General features: G+C 36.6%; 1 protein-coding gene across 1 annotated transcript in view; it reads right to left on the bottom strand.

The window, feature by feature from the left end:
- Nucleotides 1–20,893, bottom strand: part of KYNU (kynureninase) — a 95,751-nt gene extending 74,858 nt beyond the window's left edge. Inside the window, 3 exon segments of the mRNA XM_061199760.1 lie at nt 1,205–1,325; nt 14,066–14,247; nt 20,696–20,893. Coding sequence (XP_061055743.1) covers nt 1,205–1,325; nt 14,066–14,234 — 290 coding nt within the window. The 5' untranslated portion in view covers nt 14,235–14,247; nt 20,696–20,893.
- Between the last annotated feature and the right edge of the window lie 6,329 nt (nt 20,894–27,222).

The following is a 27,222-nucleotide window of genomic DNA, read 5'->3' as shown; positions in this document are numbered from 1 at the left end:
GAACTTACATTCTTAACCACTTAAATTAAGAAACTTTGCAGTGTTATCTAATAGCCATGGTAGTAATCATTGGCATAGTCAGTGTAAACTAAACTTTATAGAAGAGGTTTTGGTCCCAATGTAAAAGACCACTGGCCTGAAGAATATAGAAAGCTGGAAAAGACATTCTGAGTTTCTAAAAGAACCAAATATCTTGCTCAGAATTCTTATCTGGTTTGGTTTCATCTTCCTGAATTTTTTTTTTCCCTGTCCTTCAGGTTTAGCTTCCCCTTCATATCTATTTTTCAGATTCTAAGAGTCAAAAAATATATTTAAAACAGTTATACTATTTTTAATATTTTAAATATAAAATGTTTAAATAGTTAAAAATATTTTAAAATATTTTCAGTTTCAGCTTTATCAGTAATCACCTGGGAAGGATAAGAAGTACATAAGATTAGGTTATTTTCCTTAAGGGATTTACAATATAGCTAAGAATATGAAACTAATGAAAGTAGATACCTCTAAACTGCCTATTGTAGAGCACTGATTATTAATGCAATAGACATTCAGGGAGGGCTAATCAGTGGTTGAGAAGGTTGATATTAAAGAGGGTAAGCACTGAGGTAAGCAGAGAGTATGAAGGGTTTCATAAGCAGAAGAGTAAAAGCAGAACATAAAAGAAGGAGAAAAAAAATGAATCCTAATTTAAGATTCCTGCATGGTTAGCTAAGCCCAAATGGAGCATCTTCTCAATAAACATGTTCAGTTTGGGGAGGGAAGCACCTTCTGTTCCACTCAACCTCCTGTCCCCACCTCAACAATTTTTATTTTCTTATTTATAAAAATTAGTGTGGTAGAGTTTAGCCAAGAACTAATCATGAAAACACTAAATTGAATCCTAAATATTAACTGTCTTGTTAACCATTTAGAAAATAAAATAAAATAATTGCATATGATGTAGATGTGTCAATTCAAGGGAGGAACTTAAATTTTTAAATATTTCAAAAGTTTTACTATTGATTCTGCCACTAACTTGCCATAATACCTTATTTACTGATCCTCAGTTACTTCATCCAGTATTGAATGACACAATCCCTCAGGTGCCCTCTGCTCTAAAATTCTAAAATTCTACTATACACCTTTCCAAATATTAGACAACCTGGTGTGATTTTTTAAATTCTTATATGAGATGTTGAATGATAGCTTTTGAAATAATACTTACATTTTGGCCCACTTATCTAGTTCTTCTTCCAGATATGTTTTAACCGTTTTCGGTTGAAGCCCAAGAGAATTTCCCAAGAAATAGATGGCTTCTTCAACCTTATTCACTAAAGATAAATCAACTGAAATAGAAGAAAAGGAAAAAAATGCTTCTTCAACTAATTAACATTCTTCCATTTGGCATTGTTAATCCACTACAAACAATGAATGTAATTAACTCCAAGAAAGATGATACATAGCTTACAATTCCTCCCAAGGATAACATCAGGTTCTCTGAAAAATAATCTTTTACATTTATATTTTAAAATACAGTTTAAACAGATAGATGCTTTTGTTGATCTGTCATATTTATTATGCTCCACGAGGAAATATAGATTAACAGCTACTCCCAATCATAAATAGCCAATAGAAAAGAGTTAAAACCAGAAATTTTACAAAACTTATATCAGCCTATCTAGTCATAGCAGAAGGTTACCAGAATTTACACAAGTAATAATCCTGGTGTTGTAGATCAGGCAAATTAAAAAAATCTAAATGATTATTTATATATCTGAAGTAGATATATTGAATTTATAGATTTTTGTTCTCTTTGTATGCATATAATATTAATACATATGTAGGTAAAGATTGTTCTCTATATCTACTTTTTATTCAGATAAATCAGAACTTTAGTGATTTGTTTTATAATTCTTCTTTGATTGCAATAAATGCAATTTCATTAGCAAACCAATCTATATGCTTAAAGTATTTTCTAGAAATGCACAAGTTTATAATTGTGTTCTACTAAGTTTTATCTTAATTCTATGGGAAGAAAGATTAAGCTTCTTACTGAAATTTGAATCATTTGGTAGTATATTTGTCTTTATTTAGACTACTTAAATCTTTGCAGGCTTTTTAAAAGCATACCATCTAATTCAACCTACTTTTATAGATCCTGTGTCACTTTTTCATTGGCATTTCTTAAGTCAGACCCAATCAAAGAGGTGTAAATACTGTTCACACATTTAAATTGGATTAATTAACAGTTCTTTGTCGATCTAGAGAACAAATATTGAAGGATTTAATTTAGAATCCAGAGGTTTTAATTGGTGTACCATGGCTCAAATTTCAACTAAGCATTCAAATAAGTAGTTTAAAGACTAAACATGTTCTGTGTGTGTCAGCCCTATCAACAACCCAGGAAGAGGAGGCAACCACCCAGATCTCTGCTCCCATTTTTTTTGTCTTGTTCTTTCATTGGTGACACTTTTACAGATAAGTAAGTATTGGGTTACTTTTACTTAGGAAGTCATTTTTAAAATGTGTTTGGTGTGAAAAAAAAGCAGAATTGTAAACTGAATTACCTCATCTCATGCCTCCCCAAAGTGTGGTTCCCCATCTTCAACTATTTTCCTTATACTTGGTTGAGTTTTGTTTTTTTGTTTGTTTGTTTGTTTTTTGTCTTAAAGCACACCAAATGGCACCATGTGAGCATTCAGTTGGCATTATGTAAAGAGGTAGAATAGAGTATCAAGAAAGTGCTTTGGTAATTACCCACAAGAATGAAGAGATAACACACCACTCTCCAACCTAATGCCATCAGATCTTTACAACATGAAAGACAAACAGGACTTTATGCTGTGGGGGCCTAGGCTTCTCTTCTCTGAAGAATGATAAGAAAATTTCATATTAAAAGTTGGTACTCTTGGCAGTCATGGGGTTCAGGACATGCTATCTCAAAATATGGCACCTTGGACTTCCCTGGTGGCACAGTGGTTAAGAATCTGCCTGCCAATGCAGGGGACATGGACCCTGGTCCAGGAAGATCCCACATGCCGCAGAGTAATTAAGCCCGTGTGCCACAACTACTGAGCCTGTGCTCTAGAGCCCACGAGCCACAACTAGTGAGCCTGTGTGCCACAACTACTGAAGCCCGTGCACCTAGAGTCCATGCTCTGCAACAAGAGAAGCCACCGCAATGAGAAGCCCGCGCACCACAATGAAGAGTAGCCCCTGCTCACCACAACTAGAGAAAGCCTGCACGTAGCAATGAAGACCCAATGCAGCCAAAAATAAATAAACTAATAAATTTTTTTTAAAGTATTTAAAAAAAAATATGGCACCTTGGCATATTGGATGTTTTAAGCTGAAGGAATTTGAGAAATGGCTAGTGTAGGAAGAACTTTCTGACCTTCACCTAACCAAGTCATAAGATGCTCACATCATAAGATAGCTGCCAGCACACCCTGGGAGAAGATGTGACTAGTATCCATATCAAATCCAGTTCTCCCACCAAAAGCATTGGGCACACACAGTCTGCATAGGGATGCTCCCACCTAAGAACATCCCTTCGAGACCACAATAGGTAACTGTTTCATGTAAATTCATAGAGGCAAAGTTAAGTGAACTGAAAAGTCAGAAGAACTACGCACAATTGAAAGAACAAGAGAAAGCCATTGAAAAAAGTAATAAAACATAAATAAACAATTTACCAAAGAATTCAAAACATTGATAATAAAAATGTTAACTGAATTAGAAAAAAATAATTGATCTAAACACTGATATTTTAACAAGGAACTAGAAAATATAAAAAAGACCCAATCAAAAATAAATAATTCAGTAGCTAAAATAAACACATTAGAAGGAATGAATAACAGACTAAGTGATACAGAAGAACGCAAAAGTGATCTGAAAGATACACTAATGGAAATCACCCAGTCGGAACAGCAGAAAGAAAAGTAAATTTTTTAAAAAGTGAAAGCAATTTAAGAGATATCTAGGATAACATTAAGCATTCCAATATGCACATTATAGGGATTTTAGAAGACAGAGAGAGAAGGGGATCAAAAATGCATTTGAAGAAATTATGGAGATTGGTTCAAGATGGCAGAGTAGAAGGATGTGCTCTCACTCCCTCTTACAAGAACACCAGAATCACAACTAACTGCTGAACAATCATCAACAGGAAGACACGGGAACTCACCAAAAAAGATACCCCACATCCAAAGACAAAGGAGAAGCCACAATGAGATGGTAGGAGGGACACAATCACGATAAAATCAAATCCCATAACTGCTGGGTGGGTGACTCACAAACTGGAGAACACTTATACCACAGAAGTCCACCCACTGGAGTGAAGGTTCTGAGCCCCACGTCAGGCTTCCCAATCTGGGGGTCTGGCAACGGGAGGAGGAATTCCTAGAGAATCAGACTTTGAAGGCTAGTGGGATTTGATTGCAGGAATTTGACAGGACTGGGGGAAACAGAGACTCCACTCTTGGAGGGAACACATAAAATAGTGTGCTCATCGGGACCCAGGGGAAGGAGCAGTGACCCCATAGGAGACTGAACTAGACCTACCTGCTAGTGTTGGAGGGTCCCCTGTAGAGGCGGGGGGTGGCTGTGTGTCACCGTGAGGACATGGACACTGGCAGCAGAAGTTCTGGGAAGTAATCCTTGGTGTGAGCCCTCCCAGAGTCTTCCATTAGCCCCACCAAAGAGCCTGGGTAGGCTCCAGTGTTGGGTTGCCTCAGGCCAAACAACCAACAGGGAGGGAACCCAGCCCCACCCATCAGCAGACAAGTGGATTAAAGTTTTACTGAGCTCTGCCCACCAAAGCAACAACCAGCTCTACCCACCATCAGTTCCTCCCATCAAGAAACTTGCACAAGCCTCTTAGATAGCCTCATCCACCAGAGGGCACACAGCAGAATCAAGAAGGACTACAATCCTGCAGCCTGTGGAACAAAAATCACATTCACAGAAAGATAGACAAGATGAAAAGGCAGAGGGCTATGTACCAGATGAAGGAACAAGATAAAACCACAGAAAAACAACTAAATGAAGTGGAGATAGGCAACCTTCCAGAAAAAGAATTCAGAGTAACGAGAGTGAAGATGATCCAGGACCTCGGAAAAAGAATGGAGGCAAAGATCCAGAAGATGCAAGAAATGTTTAACAAAGACCTAGAAAAATTAAAGAACAAACAAACAGAGATGAACAACAAAATAACTTAAATGAAAAATACACTAGAAGGAATCAATAGCAGAATAACTGAGGCAGAAGACCGGATAAGTGACCTGGAAGACAGAATGGTGGAATTCACCGCTGTGGAACAGAGTAAAGAAAAAAGAATGAAAAGAAATGAAGACAGTGTAAGAGACCTCTGGGACAACATTAAACGCAACAACATTCGCATTATAGGGGTCCCAGAAGGAGAAGAGAGAGGACCGAGAAAATATTTGAAGAGATTATAGTTGAAAACTTCCCTAACATGGGAAAGGAAATAGCCACCCAAGTCCAGGAAACGCAGAGAGTCCCATACAGGATAAACCCAAGGAGAAACACGCCAAGACACATAGTAATCAACTTGGCAAAAATTAAAGACAGAAAAATTATTGAAAGCAGCAAGGGAAAAATGACAAATAACATACAAGGGAACTCCCATAAGGTTAACAGCTGATTTCTCAGCAGAAACTCTACAAGCCAGAAGGGAGTGGCATGATATACTTAAAGTGATGAAAGGGAAGAACCTACAACCAAGATTACTCTACCCGGCAAGGATCTCATTCAAATTCAATGGAGAAATCAAAAGCTTTACAGACAAGCAAAAGCTAAGAGAATTCAGCACCACCAAACCAGCTCTACAACAAATGCTAAAGGAACTTCTCTAAGTGGGAAACACAAGAGAAGAAAAGGACCTACAAAAACAAGCCCAAAACAATTAAGAAAATGGTAATAACGTACATATCTCTGTTGAGTTTGTAATAAAAAACAAAACAAACAAACAAAAACTCCCAGCAAACAGAAGTCCAGGACCGGATGGCTTCACAAGGGAATTCTATCAAACATATAAAGAAGAACTAATACCTATCCTTCTCAAACTATTTCAAAAAACTGAACACCCCCAAATTCATTCTATGAGGCCACAATTACCCCGATATAAAAACTAAACAAAATCACTACAAAAAAAGAAAATTATAGGCCAATATCTTTGGTGACTATAGATGCAAAAGCCCTCAACAAAATATTAGCAAACTGAATCCAACAATATATAAAAAGGATCATACACCATGACCAAGTTGGATTTATTCCATGGTCACAGGGATGGTTCAGCACTTACAAATCAATTAGTGTGATGCAACACATTAACAATAGGAAGGATAAAAATCACCTGATCATCTCAGTAGACACAGCAAAAACTTTTGACAAAATTCAACATCCGTTCATAATAAAAACTCTCATCAAAGTGGATATAGAGGACCATATCTCAACATAGTAAAGGCCATTTACGACAGACCCATGGCCAACCTCATACTCAATAATGAGAAGCTGAAAGCCTTTCCTCTAAATTCAGGAACAAGAAAAGGATGTCCATTCTCACCACTTCTATTAAACATAGTATTGAAAATTCTAGCCACAGCAGTCTGACATGAAAAAGAAAGAAATTGCAATCAAATTAGAAGGGAAGAGAGAAAATTGTCACTATTTGCAGATGACATGATACTTTATATATTCTTTGTGTGTTCCCTGAGTGTCTGGAGTTGTTCTGCATTTGTGCCAAGAGAAGCTCCTTGGTTAGGATGTCCATTATTTGCTGGACCTCAGGGTCAGTCATGACTCATTGGTTCCCATCTTTAAATTGTCAATTGTCGTGTCAGTTGTTCTTGATTGTCACACTGATCGTTGCTGATAATTATCTCCTGCTTCCTATAGCTTGAGTCCGAGTCTAGAGTCTTCTGGAATAAATCCATGAGAATGGATGGGCTCCAGGTTAGAACTTATTTCCTATTCATTCAGTGCCAGTGGTCTGACTGTTACACAACTTCAACATCTTGTGGGGTCTGTTGGGCAGCTTGTTTAATATTTCCATGTCCATGGCCTGGGGAGAGTTCCCTTTCTGAAAACATTCATTGCATTTATTCTTTCTTCCAAAGTCAAGTCAGGTTTGACCTAAACCAGTCATTCTTGTTCTTCAGGATATTTTCTGTCTGTTTACAATTTTTTAGCGTATTGAGGATTTGGTGTTCTGCCAGAATATGTATTTTAGAAATGATGCATTCATATTACTTTTCTTTGAAGTAGGAGATGTCGATTTGGGCATAAGCTTTTATAATTTCTCAGTAGTCCTCTTGCATATCTCCCCATTGGTCTCCAGATATCCCCTTTTTATAAGTCATATTGTATTAAGGCCCATCTTATTGAGTTCATTTTAATCTGATTACATCTACACACTCCATCTCCAAATAAGGTTACTTTCTGTGGTACTAGTGGTTAGGACATTTAAATTTTTAGGGGACACAATTCAACCTATAACATCCTCCTTAAAGGTTCACTTGACTTTAAATGGTCTAAGAACTCAAGAGTTTCAGCTTTCTACAAACAGGCCTCACCTCATTTGTCTGGAAGTCTCATCTCTTGACAAAGGTTGTGCTATGATTGCTCTAGAGTTCATGATTCTGGAAATTCATTTGTTTGCTTCTTAGTAATTTCAATGCATCAAACATGTCCATCACTCTGGACCTTATTTGCTTATTCTTTTAGTTCATTTATATGTTTTCAAATCTAACCCAGGAACCAGTTTCATTTTTGCTTCTTAAATATGAATAAAAATTTCAACATCACTTTAGATTCAAAGGTTTTCCCCATCCCCAGCTCACGGTTGATCTAATTCAGAAAATTATTGTTTGGAACAGAGGAATATGTCTACTGTAGTTTGTTCTTCTTGTTCCTCACTGCTGCTGCTTTTAATTCCTTCAATGAAGTGAGAAAATAAAGATAAGAAAACTGTAATCTGGCTTTAGTGCCTTTATATTAGTAGATCTTTTTTTTATGGGTTACATTTTGGTACTTTTTTCTTTAGCAGTCCCTCCTCATTGGAGACTTCCCACATCCAGTTGCCTAAAGTAGTGAATGCACACTTCTGCTGATGTCTTTTGATCCTATCCATTACCACTGCCTGCCACCTCTTAGAGTATATTTCTAGACCCTTTCTGCTGTAGTTAAAATAACCCAACGAGTAGCCCTCTCAGGTCAGGTGCTTTTGGAGTGATTTAAATTCTGCTACATTTCACTAGGTTCAGGTAACTGAATGGAAACATGCCCCCTTAATATATTAATTATTGGCATGCTAATGAAGCTATTTTAAATTTTGAGTTGTAAGTATTTTAGAGTCTTTGAGTAGAGTTTTATGTCTTCAACATATGTAAATTTCCTACTCTAATGCTTTCCACAAAAAGAGCACTCAGTGTGTTTGGAGCATCCAACTAATATCAAAGTTGGCCAAACATGATCCTAATTGCAAATATGTTGTTAGATACCAGTACCAGATATTCTTCTGTTTTTGAGAGAGATAAACAATCATTTTAAAATTATAAATATGTGGGTATAATACTTTTTAAACTAGTTATGATAATCTATTCATGAATGTTAATTTTTAAAAATAATATATATATCCTCATGATCTTTATATATTTCATTTGAATTTATGTACTAGTCTATCACATCAGGAGCTTTAAAAAAATATGGTACCTGGGCTTGACTCAGAGATTACAATTTAATTGGTCTGGGGAATTCCCAGTGGTCCAGTGGTTAAGACTCCACGTTTCCACTGCAGGGGACATGGGTTCAGTCCCTAGTTGGGGAACTAAGATCCTGCAAGCTGCGTGCTGCGGCCAAAAAAAAATTGGTCTGGTGTGAGATGTAGGTATAGGCATGTTATTAAAATTTGTCCAACTAATACCTTATGTAGTTATTTCAGAAGGTCTGGGACTAATCGTCTTATTCAAAACAAAATAAAACAAAACAAAGCAAAACAAAAGCATGTGGCTTCCAAGTGAAACTGAGGGTAGTCATCAGTTAGATCCATTAAGTGATAACTTGGTTAATGAATAATAAGCTGCAATCTGCCTTCACTGATTAAGCTGGCTGTTATTGCTTTTTACAAACATTTGCATATCCTCTAAGCAGCATGTAACCTAAACAATAAGATGTTTGCCCAAGTCATTTTTTCAGGAACTTGGAGTCAACTCAGTCCAGTTTGAGCTCAAACCAGTTAAGATTGGTTGAGACCACTGACCACTGGGCATGCGCCAGCATCTGATGGTGAGCTTTTGACGTCAGAGGGCCAAAAAGTCGACCCTCAGAACATCTGAGGTCACCATTTTGTGAACATGTGTCCCATGAAGAAGCATATAGCTCAGTTGTGCTGCCACAGAATAACAATTACCTCACCTTTTTCTTATCTCCAGTCACCTTTCTCCACAACCCCCATGCCCCAGACTACCCTGCTTCTTTATCCCATAAATATCTAAAGCCCTTCACCTCCAGGGAGGAGGATTTGAGATTTGTTTTCCTGTCTCCTTGCTTGACTGCCTTATGAATAACCCTTTTCTTGCTGCAAATCTCAGCATCTCAGTGTTTGTCTTGCTGCAGATGTACCTGGTTTGGTAACGCAAGCATAAAAATGATATTTTACACTCAGTCTTCCTTGCAGAGAGATGGGGTCATGGCATGGTGGGCAGGTGGATATGTAATAAGCCTACTTCTGGGAACCTTCTTCAAGGGAGAGCACACACACACTCTTCTTTGACCCTACCTGCTTCTACTGCTTGAAACACAGTTACCAACTTCTTGGACTCTGAGGTGAAGGCCACAAAGGGCAGAGCAACAAGAAAAAAAAACAAACCTGGGTTCTCTTTAAATAAACAGTTTCCAAATAAGTTATTTAAGTAACTAGTTACCACTAGTTACTTAAATCAGAAAGTCTGGCTCACACTATGTTTCTCCTACTTAATAGTTTATTCAATGGCTAATGATTCAGGCTTATTCAATGAGTCTTCCAAATATTTCTTGAGTCTCTTCCCTTTTTTCCCCTCCAATGCATTTACTTCGATTTTCACAATCCCTTTTGGATTTCTGCAAAGATATTCTAAATCATTTCTTTAATTCTATTTTCACCCTCTTTAGTATGATTCTACACTGTTGATGAAATGATATCCATAACATGAATATACTATTTTGTTCTCACTAGCTTATTTTTCACAGCTATGTATAAACTCAGCATAAATTCCAAACACTACAAAGTATTAATAGTTAAAATTTTTTTTTGAATTATTTAGTTTATTGCCAGTTACCCACACCCACTTATTTTCTATCTACGCTATTATAGTGATTACCCTCTTATCCTATTTACCCTATTGTATACTATTTACTGTTTACCCACACCCACCTATTTACATAGTGTCTTTTGATCATGTCTGTAGCTTTGCTTTCTCTTGCTTATGTCTTCGCACATGCTCTTCTCTCTGAGGGATAAGATCTTATTGGCTGCCTCCCCCACTAGGGTCTGCCTAGACGACACCCACTCAGACATAGAGAAATCAGACAGTCCCTACTCTCAGGGAGCAGATAGAGTAATACAAAAGAAAAGAGAAGGATACAAATAAGTCCATTAAATTACAGAATACAACTGCCATGAGAAGTTCAAAATGTCTAGAAAATTTAGCTTTTAAGTAAGAGATACTCCATTGTTTTTCTTATGGATATTATTTAAGTCATTATTAAAATCACAGTCATAAATAGATGTCTTTTATAGCTGGATAAAGCCTTTATTTAACACAGCATTAGCTATCATTAAATAAAGGATTCCAGTTTATGTTGAAAAGCACACTTTCCTTTATTTCGTTTACTGATACCTCATACTTGCCACTGTCTTCTGAGACTAACAGTAGTTGAACTGAAGAGGCTCTGTTATGTTATATAGAATCCCTGGATACAAACTGAAGCATGATAGTTTTCTATGTCAGTTTTATCTAACCAAGGCTAAATATCACGGAGTCAGAATAATAATAGATCTTGTTTGGATAGCTTAAATTTAACTTACTAAAGATGGTTGGCAGGGCAAACTTAAAGAGCCACCAGGCTTGTCTTCACCTCTGTGTCCTGAAGGCTCACTTTCACACTTTATTCTAATCTCTGCTCAGGTGTCATCTCATCAGTGTTTCCTTCGAAGACCACCCTGAGTAAAATGACACTCCTCCCACCCTCCCGGCCCTTATAACACTTAGCACACTACCAGATAGAGTACACATTACATTGTTTGTAATTTTGTTTATTATCTGTCTCCTCATACTTGAATAAAAGTTCAGGAAAGTGACAATTGCTCTTTAGTTCACTGATAAACTGTTTTGAGAATAATGTTTTGAACAGATTAAGTGCTTAATAAATATTTGTTGAAAGGATGAACCTTCAGAGAGTAAGGAACTCCTAGAGTGAGAATAATGAGAATAGAAGTTAATTAATCCAACTATCTATGACACCATCCGAAGAGACCAAGTACAGATGACTGGGCTCTCCTCAGAGTCTCTGATTTAGTAATTCTGGGGTGGTACCCAAGAAATTGATAGTTCTGGTAAATTCCCTGGTGATCCTCATGTGCTGGTCAGGAGACCACACACTTTGACAATAACTAATTTAGAAAAACTCCTGGGGTTAATGAAGTAAATTTTTGTATCATTCAAAACTGTATTTTTTTAACAAATGAATTGTTTAAATTTTTATTGAATCAATTCATCTTCCTTCCCCTTATATTTCTTTAAGAATCAGCAATAACTTAACCAAGGTTGTGATTTTTAAGTTATTTTCTATTTATACAAATGTGATACCTATAATCAGGATACTAGAGTCAACTCTTAAGTATAATGAAGTGATTATATATACATTACTATCTTTATCTGGGTTCTGATTAAATTATCTCAAAGCTTAGTAGAAGAGTCCTGTGTTGATCTGGTATTAAAATCAGACCACAGTGCCTCCCAGGACATACCCTGTGAGTTTTGTTTGTTGTTTATACTACAAATCCATTGAGCTGGGAATGGGAGAGTTGGATTAGAAAGTAAGTTTCAAGGCATGAGGGGGAATGTGTAAAGGTAACTAATAAATATTTGTTGAATGTAAGTGACTCAACATGAGGATGAGAGTTATGTTAGTTAATGAGGCTTAAGTTCAGTAACAGAAAAAGGGATAAATTCAAAATAGCATTTTAACTTTCTGTGTACCCATTTATTTCAATAGGTTTTATACCTGAAAATCCAGAGTTGGGTCCTACATCAAATCCCTAATGGTAGTACATAGAACAAAGACATCTTAAGAAAAGAAAGACAGACAAAGAAATCAAAACTCCCTAATGTATCACCTCCAGTGTTGAGGAAGTAGCCATTGTTCATAGATGGGTGTCTAGATGTGGCCATTAGTTAGCATTATTTCCCAAGAAATCTCAGCCCAGGCTGCAGCTACGATGTACCACTGGCCATTTTCTCTCCTCAGTTCTTCCTTCTCTCTGATACCATCTTCTGCCCTCACTGGAAAGGTCTTGTTAGTGTATTTATTTGCTTACTTTGTTGTGTCTGTTTTTCTTATCACTCATGAAAAGGAATAAAATAAATTTTTTTAAATCATGGGGAAATTACAGCTTTCAATAAATGGCATAAAGTTCTAGAGCCTTGATTCCCAATTTATAGTTTTGTTGTGTGCTGAGAAGGCAATCTTAAACTCTGTGGCACTCCAGGGTTCTGCTGTCATGCCTGAACTAGGGGCTCATCAAAGCCCCAGGCAGCCCAGAGGATGGAGAACGCATAGGGGCAGGGTCACCAGAGCTAACTTGTCTTAAGTGGGTCCTGGGAATTTTTGAGGACTTCCACACTGTGTTCTGTATGTTACGAGGCCCCTTCCTTCCCATCACTGATAGAATATTCCTAGATTTAATTTCATCATATTTCACACGTTAATATTTCTTTTTATCCCTTAAGTTTCAAATCAAAATGCCCTTGCATTTTAGATTCCAGAAAGACATAGAAATTTTTTTCCTGTGATCCCACATCGCTTCACTTATAACCCCATTTTATCTGGTCTCATCAATGTCTTCCTCAATTGATAGTAAGCAACTTTAAATTGGATACAAGGCTTCCTTTTATTTTACACTTACATAATTTTACAAGGTGCCATCCTGTGTTACATAATAAAATATAAGCCAAATATGACAGTTATGTGACCCAATCTCATCTTAAAATCATATTAGCTAACGCTCTTGGATTATGAGTATCCAAAATTGTACCTGCCACAGTTAATCTGAAGAAAAAAGGAAATTAGACTGAATTATTAAGTATGTGAAACCCATTTTGGTGGATCAGTTCTATTCAACTTGTAAACTTTTTCATCGATGGAAAATGGAGCTAAGCCAAATATGAAAAATTGTTTCATTTTTTTTACCTGTGCTACCTATTTTTTTTGAAACAGAACATCCTCCAAAACAAGAACAAAGTCAGTTTACTGTATTAATTTTTTGAAATGCAATATGCATTTCTTAGGCATTGATTTTATTTATTTAATAATTTTTTGTAAGTCATACATGCCACAACACACAAAGATGGCTACTTATGTAACATCCTTCCTAATACATCCAAGTCCCAAAATAATATTCTCTTAGACAAATATGTTATCATGAACTAGGTGCCACAAAACAAAAGGTATTTTAATACTGTATTGAAAAAGAATTTTTTTGAGCTCTGAGTGCTTAAGAGAACAAGTAAATGCATCTGCTATAATTTTCAATCAGTAACTCTATTGTTCAGAGAACTAGATGACAATATAAGAACCCTGTAAGTATTTTCTTCAGAAGAGGAGAGGAAACATATAGAATCTGAGACTAAGGTAGGCTGTCAGGTTGATTTAATACCACCAGGTGCCTGCTGTTTTGCAGACACAATTGCAATGGCTCTATTATGTAACAGAACAATGATTTTCAAAGATTTATGATGAACACATGCAGTAGCAAATATGTTAATAAATTGATTAAGAAAAGTAAAACCCTTTCCAGTATTCTTACTTGGAGGCAGATCCTGCATTTTGGGAATATAAAAACACTCCCTGAAGTGCCTCAGCTTATCTTCCTCATCGAGGCGGAGGGCAACCCTCTCATCTGTTGGGTGACATCTAAGTTCAGATGCGATGCGTCGGACTGTGTCAGCTGGTAACTCAAGTGGTGAAGGTTCCATTATAAGTTCTCCTCTAAAAATTAATTTGAAAAAAATTAAAAATAATCTAGCCACCATCATTTTTTTTTTTGGTAGAAAATTAGCTTTTAGGTAAAACACCTTTTGTTTTAACTAAGCTTCTCATCTTCCCAACCTCACGAATGATATAATTAACAATCAGCATTAAACCCCATGCCTGAGTTTTTCTCATGCACATAATAATGAAAATAATAGTAACTTAGGGATGCTGAAAGGACTGAATTAGGTAATGGTGCTCAAGACAAAGTAAGCTCTCAATAAGTGTTAGCTCTTTCCATTTTTATTTTCTGAGAAGTGGTCCAAATTAATGATATTCAAACATATATAATGTCAGCACTTTTTCCTTTAGGTGTCTTACTAGGAGGTAACAGTAAAGATGCTTTTGTGAAAAGTATAGAAGAGCAGTGCCCCACCTAGCTTATCCTCCTTCTCCCTAGCCCACCTCCACTCTCCCATCCCCAATGATTCTTGCATCATAGTTTTAAAAATATGAACATATATACAATAGAACCTTAACAAATTCTTTATTGTGAATAAAAACAATATCGATGAAAAAGTATTTAAACACCTTAAATAATGTCAGTAATTTTTGCCATATGAAGACCAAAGAGATCTACCTGCTGCTGCTAATGAGAAACTTCTCTTTCACAGTCATACAGAGCATCTTTGAACAAAGCAGGACCCTGTGGTGTTTCTTGAAAGCACTTTCTGCTTCCTTTAGTCATCATCTAACACTTCCCACCTTTTTGGAAAGAAAACTTAAATTTCGGAAAGGGATAAATGACAATGGAGATTTATATTTATATTTATTTTGTATTTATTTTTTATATTTGTATTTATTTCCCAAAGTTTTAGTTTTTTGAAATTGAGCAAGAATAGGAGAGGCTTCCTGTTTAAGATGGCAGCGCAGGAAGATACTGAACTCACTTGACCCCGCAGACACACTGAGTCTACAACTACATATGAAGCAGTTTCCTCTGAAAAAACCTAAAGGCTGGCTGAGCGTCAACTACACATCAGGAGAACGAGGAGAAAACCACACTGAAGTGAGTAGAAGAGGCTAGGACACAATCTGGCCTTAACATCCTCTTGCCCATGTGGTGACCCACAATCTGGAGGGAATCAAAACCTGGAGCTTCTCCCTGGAAAGCAAAGGGTTCAAACCCCATATCAGATACCTCAAGTTTTAAGACATGCATTTAAGAGACAAGCCCCCAAAACAGAAAATTTGGAAAGTCAATAGGGCTGGAGTCCCAAGACTCACAAAAGAGTAGGGACCTGAGTAATAGCTCTTAATGAGCTTACGTGCTCAGACTCACCTGTCCCAGGGGCCGGCTCAGAGGCAGCCAATTGTGCTTAGACTTACAGTCAAGGAGGCTCACCTGCTTATATTAAAACTCCGGCCTGAGGGCTGGGCATCTAATTTAACACACACATCTAAGAACCTGTTGGAACACTCTCTGGGAACAGAGACTGGTGGGTGTCAAGAAATTTGCTCAGGCTAGTTTTACTTACATACTTGTACTATTGTCGACACCACATATACAGTCTTCCATTTATTTACTCTTTCAGCAAATATTTATTGAGCAACTGCAGTGTAGCTCCAAACACTGGTAGAACAACAGTATCTAAGAGAGTATATAAATAGTGACTTTTGTTGAGTTCACTTTTTAGTGGAAGAGGGGAAACATAATTAAATAAAATAATGTAACTTCAGATAGTTTCAAGAGCTATGAGTAGAGAGAGCAGAGAATGGGATAGAGAGTCATTGGGGCATGGAACTGCTACCTTAGAGGGGTGGGTCAAGTGCATCTCTCTGAGGCAGGGATATAGGAGCATTTCTGAATCATGTTATAAAGTTAGGCATGTGAAGATCTGGACCTGGAGGAAGATGACAGAAAGTGCAAAGGTCCTGAGGTGGAGATGGGTTTGGGCTGTTCAACTAATGCAGTCATGGAATCAAGGAGAAGGGAAGACTATAAGGTAAGAGAAGCAGAGGCAAAAGTTTATCATAAAGAACGTTGAAAGCCAGAAGGGAGTTTGGCTATTTTTCTGTTTAATGGGAAATCACTGGAGAGTCTTGAGTAGGAGAGTGATATGATGTTACTTTACATTAAATAAAAGTCATTTTTTCTGCTTTCTGATGAATTATAAGAGTGAAAAAAAGAGAGGCAAATTAAGGCTACTTTAGTAGTTCAGGGAAAAAATGATAGTAGACTAAATATGGTGAGGGGAAAAGTAGAAATGTGTGGATTTATGACATATTTTGGAGAAAAAAATAGATAAATTATCTCTGGTGAGAAGAAGAAAGGGAGTGACTTTTAGCTTTGGGATATGAGCAAATATGTTCAAAGTGGTGAAATAAATATCCAGGAAAGAAAAATTTTGAGGAGGAAAATCAGAGTTCTGTTTAGGACATGTTAAGTTTGAGGTGAGTATTAAACATCCAGGTAGAAATATCAAGCTGGGGATTGAATGTTTGAGTCTGTAGCTCATGAGAAAATTGCATCACAAGGTAGAAGTTTGATATTTTTCAACTCATAGACTGTACATAAAGTCTAGAACTCTTAGGGACCAACTGAAACTAACAGAGATGAGGTTCTAGAATCTCAGTTCAGTCATCTTTCTTCTATCCCTCACTCTCTCTCCTCCCCCCGCAACCAACACACACAGTGTTAAGCAATTACGAGTTGTATATCTGAGTGTTTTACAATAGACATACTTCCTGTATTCTGAACTTAAATTCTCCTGCTTATTTATTTGACCTCTTCCTTTCTCAATTGCCAATTGTCTCCCCTGATGAGCCATTCTTTATATTCCCAGATAAGGTTACTGAGCTTTATCTGAGTATGTTTTTTAGCTTCTTTTTAGTTAATAGTTTCCAGTTGCTTCGATTCATGCTTTTGTACGAATGTCAAAGCTTTTGATATTGATGTTGATGGTTCTTTTAATACCTGACCAAACTAAATTATTTGTCCGCTTCATGAAATTTTCTATCTCTGTGATTTTTCTGTCCCTTTGCCTAAAATGTTATACTTTCCCTTTTACATATTCAGATCCTAGTCACCCTTCAAGCCCTAGCTCAAATACTGTTGTTTTTCATGAGGCTTCTCATGTTATCTGAGCTAAAAGTAGTCTTTTCTTCTGGACACCTATAACACTTATGAGCACACCTCTTATGATAATATATTCTGCTAGGTACTATAATTATTTAGATACATATGTGTATGGGAAAAACCAAACATGCTTGCCATGCCTACAACTTGATTTTATCTGGGTCTCTACCTATAGTTTTCTGATGAAGGAACCTGCCTTTTAAATAGCAATGACTGTGTCTCCACTGCTTGACATTATCAATTGCCTGGTCACAGTAAGTAGACCAGACCTTTGCTGGACACTCGACCCACTAAAGACAATGCACTGTTTTGTCAGTGGTCTGTGAATGCCTTGCTGTAAAAGCTCTAGCCCAACAGTCATGATGGTGTTTAGCTGAACATATAATCCAATTCTTCCAAGAATCTGAGCTGTGAGATATAGCTATTTATTCAGTTAGAAACAGAAGCAACAATTTAAAAGAGTCAAAGAGAGGAGCAATAAAATGGTAGGGTCTAGAAGGAGTATTGTCATGAGTGACTCATTTTTCGGACTCAGACCAAACCACTGATTGTTAAAACATGAAATGATTCCAACAGCAAGTAAGAATCACTTAATTACATGATGGCAAGAGATAAAACAGCTACGCCTCCTGAAAAGGTGACAAGACAAGACGGTCAGGAGGGTCATTGAATCTTTTTGTGCAATAAACTATGTGCAAGGCCTGGGAGGCTGCTTGCTTGACTGTTCCAAGAATCCCATGAGCTGTTTTTCTGTCTATCAAGTGTGTCTTTACTATAAACCCATTACTTATGGTAGCTTGATTGAGTTGCTATTGAACTGTAATCTACCTGGGCGCCTGAATCTTGTTTAATTTATCTTTGTAGCCAACCCATTCCTGAGCAGTGCCTTTCAGATAGAGTGTTCCCCCCCAAATGGCAATTGAATAAGATTCACAAAATAGCTTGGTGAATTATTTGACAGGATTAATGACTGTTACTAGAGGAATACCCTCCTCATTCCAACCACAGAGGAAATAATTGAAGGAACATTTTCAATGGGATTCAGAATCAAGAGAGCTTGCCTTATATTTGAGACTTCCTTTGGAGAGTCAGCACTTTCAGAGTTCATCAGGGTTGACTCTAAACTCTAAGTGGGTTATCTAAATCAATACACAAATTAATTTTCTACCATCATATTAGCAATAAAATTCAACTTCATTTAAAAAAAATATTTGTATTAACTCATTAGCCTCTTTATATTTGTTTCTTATTTAATCCCTGTAACAATTCTGAGGGATCAGAGTCATTTTCCCCTATTTTGAGACCAAACTCTGGAATCAATAGAGTAGAAACAAAAATGAAAGAGAAGGATAATAGAGCTCACAATTTGGGACCGCACTTGCCTGAGGAGCTGAGTCAAATTGTGCTTGTCTTTGACAGGGCATGTGGGTGGAATGTGCAGAGAAGAATTCCTGACCCAAGACTTGAACCTCTCACTTCTTTTTCTTTCAATCTTGTTTCCTGATTTTCCTTTCAATGTTTCTTTGGTTCATTCCCTTTCTCTCCCTTTATTTCTTTTTTCAGCCCTGTACTCAGTCTGCGAAGCACCACAGGCTATAACTCCATCTACTCTTTTTAATCCTTTCAGTCCCAGTCAGGCAAAGGTTAAAGTGCTGGTCCTACTTCTGGGCCTGTCATAGCCCAGGTGTCAAAACCTCACCTGCACTGACAGTAAGATACCTGCTGGTGAAATAGTCTTTCCAGAAGAGCAAACTGGGTGCCACCCTGCCAACAGGCACAGCTCCCGACAGAAGTAAATAAAATCCTCAGTGCCCATGACAACACAGTGCCCTCACTCCAAGAAACCAGTTTATTAACTCATAACAATTCCTGCTAAATTCTGCACTCACCCCGCCACTAAGACAATTAGTGCTTAATAAACTGTAATTTTATGCCTTGTTTAGGTTTACCATTTGCAGGTAAATTGACATGCTCTGATATTGAAATAAAGAAATTCAACCCAAGTTTTAAAAAATTCTGAATTTTATACTTCATGTATTTAGTGTTAATTTTATTTTAAAAGTGGACATGTACACATATGGTCTTAGGCGAGTCACCTAACATTTCTCTGCTGCAATGTTATATAAAACTATCTTAAATTCTACTTCAGAAGATCATGGTTAGGATCAAATAAAATTATTTAAGTAAATTCCTTTCTAAAGAGATAAAAGATAGTCTCATAATCTATTTTCATATTAATACCTTGTGATGGAAATTGCCATTTTACTGTCAATTTAGCTTTTGAAATTTTGTAAATTGTGTTTTCAATTTTATTTAGACAGCTAAAACTTTAAAGCTGAAACTCTTATAGTCATAAAAACTTTTTTATGGAATTATGGAATTCAGGATCTCCTAGTTGCCCACAGGTCTAAGGTTAAATAGTTAAGTAAATGACAATGAGTACCCAGTAGTTAATCTTTACACAGTTTCAGGTTTCATGCCTGAAATGAGCAAATTATTCACTTGAGTCCAAAGATTAGAACCTGGTAAAGCAAATTATGAAGAAAGTGTGTAGCTTTTCATTGAGAAAGAAAGTATTACTTAATATATGTGCATAGAACAGTGTTCTTTAAATATATCATTGAGGAATGAGTGACATCACTGACATAGCTGCATACTTCATATCTAAGCTTATATGAATTATATGCTGAGTTTCACATTAGTAAGTTCAATACATTTGCTCCAATATTACTACCTAAAAAACACCCCTCCGTCCTCAAAGTAAAAGCAGGAAAGAAAAAAGAAACTCTTTTAGCTATATAGAAAAAATGTGTATCAACCTTCCGTTCTTAGGCAAACATTTCACAGAGTGAAAGGGGAAGAAACCTTACTCAAGAAATAGACATTTTCACTTCTCTAAACAAAAACTGAATATGACTAACAGCACCAAAGACAACTAGAGTTACCAGAAAACAAAGGACCTAAAGCTTATTTAATAATCTGAATTTTGATCAAATCTTACCATTTAAACTCAAGTACCAAGATTAACTTATTCAACTATAACTATCTTTTAGTAGATGAATTGCAGTATACTATTGACATCAATTCATTTTTACTATATTGGTAAAAATCTCTTCATTTAACTCGCAATTTTAAAGGTAAGAACACTTTTAGGGTGTTGCACCGTTTTTATGAAAATAATTTGGAGGAGAAAAAGAGAAGAAACTGGCAGAAGAAGCCTCTAAAGCATTATGACAAGAATTCTAGCAGAGAGAATATCCCTTTAGAAAAATCACTGAATGTATATTTGTGTACAGAGTATATATATATCAGTGTCTCAGGGCTTACCGGCTAGGATTCCAGTGGGGTCCACAGCTCCCAGTGTTTCTCCTTCAACAACAAAAAAAGCCTCTCAAGAGCTCGTTACAGGTTTATAGGCCAGACTTCTGGGTGAGAAATTGAAAGCGCTTCTGCTCAGACTCCACCCTTCGGGGACTCTGTGAGCCAACTTTAGTTCTTCCCACTCTGTGTATGCTGATTGTCAATCTCCAATCACTGACAAACATCTAAACAAAATGCTGCTCCTGCTTTCTATTTCAAACACTAGGGGCTCTGCTTAGGGCAGCTCCCTAAGGAGCTCTGCCCTTTACACTTAGGTAAACACTTCTTTGTCCTCCAACTAAGACCTTTGAGAATGTGAGCTATATCCTATAATAATCCTATAGAGTAAATAGATTATCCTCATTTTTGTGTGAAATGAACCAATGCGTTTGTCCAGGAACTAAATCCCCAAATGTGCATTCCTTCCTTGCTTTGGGCTATGGAATACACTAAGGACTGGAGAAAAGTTCTTTCCCAACTCTGGGAGATAAGGAAAACTTAGATTTTGAGGCAGTACCCCACTGTCAAAAGCATTGTGAGTTTCTAGTCTGAAGGTAGAGTTTAATATTTAATGAATTAACATTTTAGTCGAAAGTTTAATATTGGCCCTCAATTCTAGAATATACTCTATTGCCCAATAGGTGGATTTTTAAAAGTCCTAAATCATAAATCTAGACAGTTAACAAAACAATCAAGGAAGAAAGAGTTAGAATTTGAAGATCAAGTGGAAACTAGCCTAGGAAACTTCATAAATGGAAATTATTCCTTTAAGCCTGCGGACTATCTGTTGTTCTACCTTCATTATCTCTTTACGCTTATTCCTGAGCTTGGGTCTTTTAGTGAATATCCTTTTAGGTATCAAAAACCAAGAGCAAAATATTTCAGAATGAAGACCAAAGATAGAGACTGGGCCTGAATAATTAACTCACTTGTACATCTACCCCTTGTTGAGCCCCACACCATACCAGGTACAGCATTATTTGATTCAATCATCTCTACCATATGTTTGCTGTGTAACTCTGGACAATTTACCTCACCTGTGCTGAGGCTCATATGTCATCTATCAGATGGAGACGTAAAAGCACCTTTCCATCAAGATTACTGAGATACAAAACAATGCACCTAGAGAGCCAGTGTACCAAGACACATAAGTTAATAAGTAACATGTCCCTTTTTTTTTTTTAGTTAACCAGACCAAAAGCATTACACTCCAGTGTATGAGAGATGGGGATAAAAGACATGAAATCACTTTCATACAAGTAATTTAACAGTGAAAAGGAAATGTATTTCATCTCATGAATCTTATCATTACAATAATACTATAGAGTAAGTAGAGTGTCTTAATTTTATTAAGTTGGAAGAATAAAACTTTGAATCCGGAGTATCTCAAATTTTGTTGTGTTTTTTTTTTTTTTCTATTTTGCTTATTCCTTATGCTGTAAGAATGTTAGACAATTTGTCCAGTTCTAATATCCAGGAAGTGAGCCTGAGGGTGAAGTCTGTGTCATTTTTGGTAGGAGAATTTTACTCCTTTAACTACAGGAGACAGATATAGATACATATAGAAGTAGAGATAGAGATTAAGTGTCTTGCTTTCACATTACTTCTTCTAAAGTCTTTTGATAATGTTAAAGACCATGCCATAAAAATATTGTCTTAAAAACTATTGTTTAACATAGCCACTTTTAAAGAACTTGCTTGGAGGTCTAAGCTATCATTCTAGTTCTTATATTTTGTATATCTGTCTTTTTTAATTTGTTACCTTAAAAAGTATTAAGAATATTCTTTGTTCCTGGGGATATAATGGTTTTCCATTATAAAATCTTTATAATATTCACATAAGCCCCTAAAAATATAAAGGATTGTGAGATAACAAGTCGTGACAGGAGTGGTGAAAGAAAGATCCACTGCAAGGCCAGCTGTGGAGGGAAAAGAAAGAACAGAGTGAGCTTCCGTTTCTTCTTTTTTGGAAACAGAAAGAGGAAACATGTTGCCAGGATAAATGTTGTACCAATTCAGAGTTGTCTATTAATTTCCATGTATGTCGTCTGGCCTGTAACATGATATGTCTCTGAAAGGCAGAGACTTTGATTTTATCCTCTTCAGAGTTTGCCCATGAATAGAGCTAAGAAAATATGTGTTGAATTAGGTTGTTTTTTTTTTTTTTTTTCAGAAGATGATTCATTTCCTTCCATCAAAATTGCTGATTGGGGATATGAGGGAAAGTCTGTTCTCTCAAAAACTAATTCTTAAACCGTGAACTTTATATTTACTCTTCAAGGCTAATTCACTAAGGCTGGGCCAGTGCATGGCATAAAGTAATAGACTTCAATGGGGGCTCGCAGTATTATTAATCAAATTAAATTCAGTGTAGCAAACTGTTTCTGTAAGAATCCAAGGCTACAGATCCAACTATGAAGCTCTAATGCTAAATGTTCAGTAAGTAAAAACGAGTATGTGACTAAGACAAAGATGCTGGTTGATTGCCAGTTCAGGTCCAACTATTAAAAGTGTTCTGTAGAAGTAAAAGAGAACCTCGGGGGCCAGTGAGGACGGACTGATAAAAAGCTGCAGTCTCAAACTTGGGTGTTGAAGGGTAGCAGAATATGCCACCCCAAAATAGAACTGTAGTAGTTCAGGACAGTTATTCATTTCCTCCTGGATATTTCCTATGTATACATGAGGTATTCATGTTAATAAACTTAAGTTTTTTTTCTCTTGTTTATCTGTCTTTTATTACAGGGATCCCAGCTAAGAACTCAGAAGGGTAGAGGGAAAATTATTTTTCCTCCCCTACAGTATATAGGAACTTTCACATGGATCTGTTTTTTCTAATTAAGTAAAAACATTTAGGAACTCGCTTCTCACTTCTGTGGAGGGAAATTTAATCTGCGTCATTATTAGGACTCTCCTTCCTTCTTCTTCCAAGGGGGTGTTAGAAATACCCCAGACGTTTTACACATAGCAAAATACTCTGGGGCCAGCCTAGTAGCTTCCTTCTCTCTCTTTCCTTCTGCCTCTCCTTTCCAGACTCATCACTGTGCACTGCCAATACTCTTTCCCCTTCCTCTTGGGGTTAACCGATATAACATAAGTTCTCTCAAAACCCAGGTCAGGGGGTTCTTGTCAAGCAATTTCATTCTGAAGCCAAGGAATGCCAAATCTTTTCTATATGGGTAAGGGAAAATATTGGAACAATATCAAGAACAGAACACACACACACACCCCAAATTCTCTCTCCTCTGTTCTTTCCCCTCCCCTTTCCTTTTCTCCCTCCTTTCCTCTCCTTCCCTGCCTCCTTCTCTTGCCTTCCCTTTTTATCCTTCCCCCTTCTTACTCCCTCCCCTCCCCCCTCTTCCTCTACTCTCCTTAATCCTCCTCCCCTGCCTTTTCTCTCTCTCTTGCCCCCCTCCCTTTTCTTCTTTCTTCTTCTCCATTCCTTACCTCCTGTCCTCACCCCTTCTCGCCCCTCCTCTCCTTCTCCTCCACTCTTTTCCCCTCCTCTCTTCCCTCTTCTCCCTCTCCCTCACATCTAACAGGGAAAGCAAATAACAGTAAATCACTAGGCTAAATAGATAATCTGTTCTCTCTTTCCTATGAGATATATATTCTGGTTATTAGAAAAATTCCCCAGTAATGAGCACGGGCTTTCCTATCCTCTATATGCAGTATTTTGGTTTTTTGAGTTTTTTTTTTTTGAGAAAAAATACAAGGGTTTATTATAAGCAAATGACATTTTGCCAGTTGGTACTTAAAATTCATTTGTAGGGACTTCCCTGGTGGCGCAGTGGTTAAGACTCTAGGCTCCCAGTGCAGGGGGCCCGGGTTCGATCCCTGGTCAGGGAACTAGACCCTACATGCATGCCACAACTAAGGAGCCGGAGAGCCTCAACTAAGGAGCAGGTGAGCAGCAATTAAGGAGCCTGGCTGCCACAACTAAGACCCGGCACAACCAAATTAATTAATTAAATATTAAAAAAATTCATTTGTAAACTAAAATTCCTATAACCCACTCACTTTTTCCTAGATCAAATTTTCCCCCTCACTGTTAAATTCAGAGGCATTCAAGGCAATCTATATGTTGTGCTCTAGCAGGGGAACTTGAATATTCTCTATTAGATATGTTTGCATGTCGATTTGCCCAAATATCTGATTGTTTATATGAAGAACTGGAATGAACAAAATTATCTATTTTTTCCTCTGTATTCAAATAGTAAGCAGATAAAAGAGCTGAGCTACAAAGAGTTTTCAAAACAGTTTTGAAATAGGCAAATGCTTTTAATATTGCTGGCCCTATTTCAATGAGTCATCACATCTGAATAGAGGGAACTTTAATGAATTAGAAAATGACCATTAAGGATTTTAAAACTCCCACTCTAGAGCAAGGGTTTGCTTTCAAATAAACCATTTTGTAGTAGTAGTTATGCTTTTACTGTTTGTTTATTTAATAACTGATTTTCTCAAAGTAATGTTGTTACTGCTATCATCCTCTTGATAAGAAGAGGTTTTCTGAGGTTTCTATAAAACAGAAGACACAAAATAATGAGTATATTGACATCATTAACTTCATGACAGCAGTACTAAAGTTTTGATAACTGCAAAAAGGGAACAGGCAACGCAAATGTTATTTTCTTCCTTCCTTCCTTTCTTTCTTCCTTCCTTTCTTTCTTTCTTTCTTTCTCTCTATTTCTTTTTTCTTTCTTTCTTACTTTATTGAGATAACATTTGTCTATAACATTATATGTTTCATGTGTACAACATTACATTTCAACCTCTATATACACTATGCTGTGCTCACCACCAAAAGTTTAATTTCCATCTGTTACCACACAGCTGGCCCTCTTTTACACATTTGCCCTCCCCCACACTCTTTTCCCTCTAGTAATCACTACTTTGCTCTCTGTATCTATGTGTTTGTTGTATTTGTTTTTGTTTGGTTTAGTTTGTTCATTTATTTTGATTTTTTTGGTTTTTTTGTTGTTTGTTTTTTATATTCCACATATGAGTGAAATCATATGTTATTTGTCTTTCTCCATCTGACTTATTTCACTTAGCATAATACCTTTTAGGTCCACCCATGTTGTTGAAAATGGCAATATTACTTTTTTATGGCCGAGTTGTATTCCTTTGTGTGTGTGTGTGTGTATATACACCACATCTTTTCCATTCATTCCATAAATGGGCACTTAGGTTGTTTCCATATCTTGGCTATTGTAAATAATGCTGCGATGAACATAGGGGTGCATATATGTTTTTGAATTAGTGTTTTTGTTTTCTTCAGATAAATACCTGGAAGCGAATTAGCTGAATCATATGGTAGTTCTATTCTTAATTTTTTTGTAATCTCCATATTGTTTTCCATAGTGACTGCACCAGTTTACATTCCCACCAGCACTACACAAGGGTTCCCATTTCTCCACATTCTCTCCGACACTTGTTATTTCTTGCCTTTTTGATCGTAGTCATTCTAATGGGCATAAGGTGATATTTGTGGGTTTGATTTGCATTTCCCTAATAATTAGTGATGTTAAACATCTTTTCATGTGTCTGTTGGCCAACTGTATGTTTTCCTTGGAAAAATGTCTCTTCAGGTCCTCTACCCATTTTTTAATTGGGTTGTTTGTTTTTTAGTTTTTGTTGAGTTGAATGAATCTTTTATATATTTGGATATAACCCCTTATCAGATATATGATTTGTAAATGCCCCATTCAGTAGGTTATCTTTTCATTTTATTGACAGTAGCTTTTGCTGTGCAGAAGCTTTTTAGTTTGATGTAATCCCACTTGTTTATTTTTGTTTTTTTGTTTTTTTCCTTGCCTGAGGAGACATATCCAGAAAGACATTACTAAGACTGCCATCAAAGAGCATACTGTCTAAATAGCAGTTTTATGGTGTAGGGTCTTACATTCAATTTCAATCCATTTTGATTTTTGTGTATGGTGTGAGATAGTGGTCTAGTTGCATTCTTGTGCATCTGGCTGTCCAGTTTTCCCTACACCAGTTATTGAAGAGACTATCCTTTCTCCCTTGTATGGTTCTTTGCTTCTTTGTCATAAATTAATTGTCCATATATGTGTGGTTCTATTTCTGGGCTCTCAGTTATGTTCCATTGATCTATGTGTCTGTTTTTCTGCCAATATCATGCTGTTCTGATTACAATAGCTTTATAATATAGTTTGAAATCAGGAGTGTGATATCTTCAGCTCTGTTCTTTTTTCTCAGGATTGCCTTGGCTCTTTGGGGTCTTTGGTGGTCCCATATAAATTTTAGGAATTTTTTGTCCTATTTCTGTGAATAATGATAGGGATTGCATTGAATCTGTAGATTGCTTTAGGTAATATGGACATTTTTAACAATGTTAATTCTTCCAATCCATAAGCATGAAATATCTTTCCATTTATTTATGTCGTCTTCAATTTCTTTAAACAACGTCTTGTAGTTTTCAGTATATAGGTCTTTTACCTCTTTGGCTAAATTTATTCCTAGGTATTTTA

Source organism: Eubalaena glacialis, chromosome 1 (genome assembly GCF_028564815.1).
Source record: "Eubalaena glacialis isolate mEubGla1 chromosome 1, mEubGla1.1.hap2.+ XY, whole genome shotgun sequence".
NCBI classification, from domain to species: Eukaryota; Metazoa; Chordata; class Mammalia; order Artiodactyla; family Balaenidae; genus Eubalaena; species Eubalaena glacialis.
Note: the sequence above shows the minus strand (reverse complement) of the source record. Positions and strands in the feature narration are given on the sequence as shown.